Genomic DNA, 1422 nt, shown 5'->3' on the forward strand with positions numbered 1-1422 from the left:
CTAGATAAAGAGTTCTAGGACAGCCTGGGAACATAAGTCTCTCTCTCTCTCTCTCTCTCTCTCTTTTCTTTCTCTCTTCTCTCTTCTTCCCTTCTTTTTTTTTTTTTTTTTTTTGTATTTTGTCTCATTATGTAGCCCAGGCTGTCCAGAACTTTACTATGTAGAGCAGGGTGGCCTCAAACTCACAGAGAGCTACCTGTTTCTGCCTCCTGAGTGCCGTGTGCCACCACACCAGGCTTCTTTTTCCCTTTTTTCTTTTCTTTTTTTTCAAATGAGAAGTCTTACAACCAACTCAATCAACCTACACCTGTAACTGTAAGCTAAACCAGAATCAACTACATACACCATTTCAATTTTAGAGCTCTTAAAACTCTTACAAGTGTAAAAAAACTGTCCCAACAAACAGAACACCCCTACGTCCATGAATATCAGCACAGAATCATCATTGTTTGGGGCTCTTGCAGGGCAATCTGAACGGCCAGGATCACTTAACAAGGTAACCTCTGAACTAGACGGCCCTTGAATGCACGAGGGCGGGAGTCAGGAATGCTGAGCGTACAGCCTGGGGGTGGGGTGGGGTGAGATGAGGGTGGAAGAAACGAACCCTCCATCCACCTTTCCCCAGTAAAGCTCTGTCTAGGCCTGCACTCGCGTCTCATTGTGAGTACCTACAATGTGACCACAGCGCTAGACGAGAGGACGACAGAGACAAAAGCACACACTGTACAGTCACAAACGCTCCAGGAGGAAGCACTGTGGAGAATGGCTTCCACAAGGTGATAACCCGGATTTCTCAAAGCAGGGAGTCATTAGCAGGGAGTGACTCATTCGGGGGGGGGGGGCTGAGGCACCGCCAGCCTGTGACCCCAACACCGGGAGGCTGAAGCAGGAGGATTGCCGCGACTTCCAGGCCAGCCTGGGAAACAGTATGAATGGGTGTGTCAAACAACAAAACAATCTTGGAAAAAAAAGACATGGGGAGGTGGACGGTAAACGGGCTGGGGCGACGCGTGGTGACGAGAACGCTAGGTCCCGTCCGGCCCCCCACCTGCCCGCACCTTGCCTAGCAGCCGTCTCACGGCCTCACAGTCGAACTCCATGGTCAGCAGGGGTGCGTCCCTCGGCGGCAGTCACTGGGCTTGTTTCAGAACACGCTGGGAACGGAGGCCGCAGGGGCCCAAACTTCCGCAGAGGACGGTCCCCGCCCTCTGCAGTAGGCGGACCTCGGGTAGGATGCACCGGGACGCCGCGCCTGGTCAGTCAGGCATCGACTGGACCCGGAGACCTGACCTCAGCGCCCCGCCCCGCCCCGCCCCGCCCCGCCCCGCCCCGCCCCGCCCTTTCCAGTCCGAGGACTCCCGCAGGTTCTGCCTCTACCTTTACCCCAAACCAGAGACTGACAGCTGCCCAGAGCTCCAGAGA

At 54.6% G+C, this 1422-nt stretch overlaps 1 protein-coding gene across 1 annotated transcript in view; it reads right to left on the bottom strand.

The window, feature by feature from the left end:
* Positions 1–1150, bottom strand: part of Uevld (UEV and lactate/malate dehyrogenase domains) — a 32653-nt gene extending 31503 nt beyond the window's left edge. The window contains exon 1 of the mRNA XM_021201119.2: positions 1059–1150. Within this exon, the coding sequence (XP_021056778.1) occupies positions 1059–1100 (42 nt within the window). The 5' untranslated portion in view covers positions 1101–1150. The remainder of the gene's footprint in view (positions 1–1058) is intronic.
* Between the last annotated feature and the right edge of the window lie 272 nt (positions 1151–1422).

The sequence above is a fragment of the Mus pahari genome, chromosome 1 (assembly GCF_900095145.1).
Source record: "Mus pahari chromosome 1, PAHARI_EIJ_v1.1, whole genome shotgun sequence".
Taxonomy (NCBI): Eukaryota; Metazoa; Chordata; class Mammalia; order Rodentia; family Muridae; genus Mus; species Mus pahari.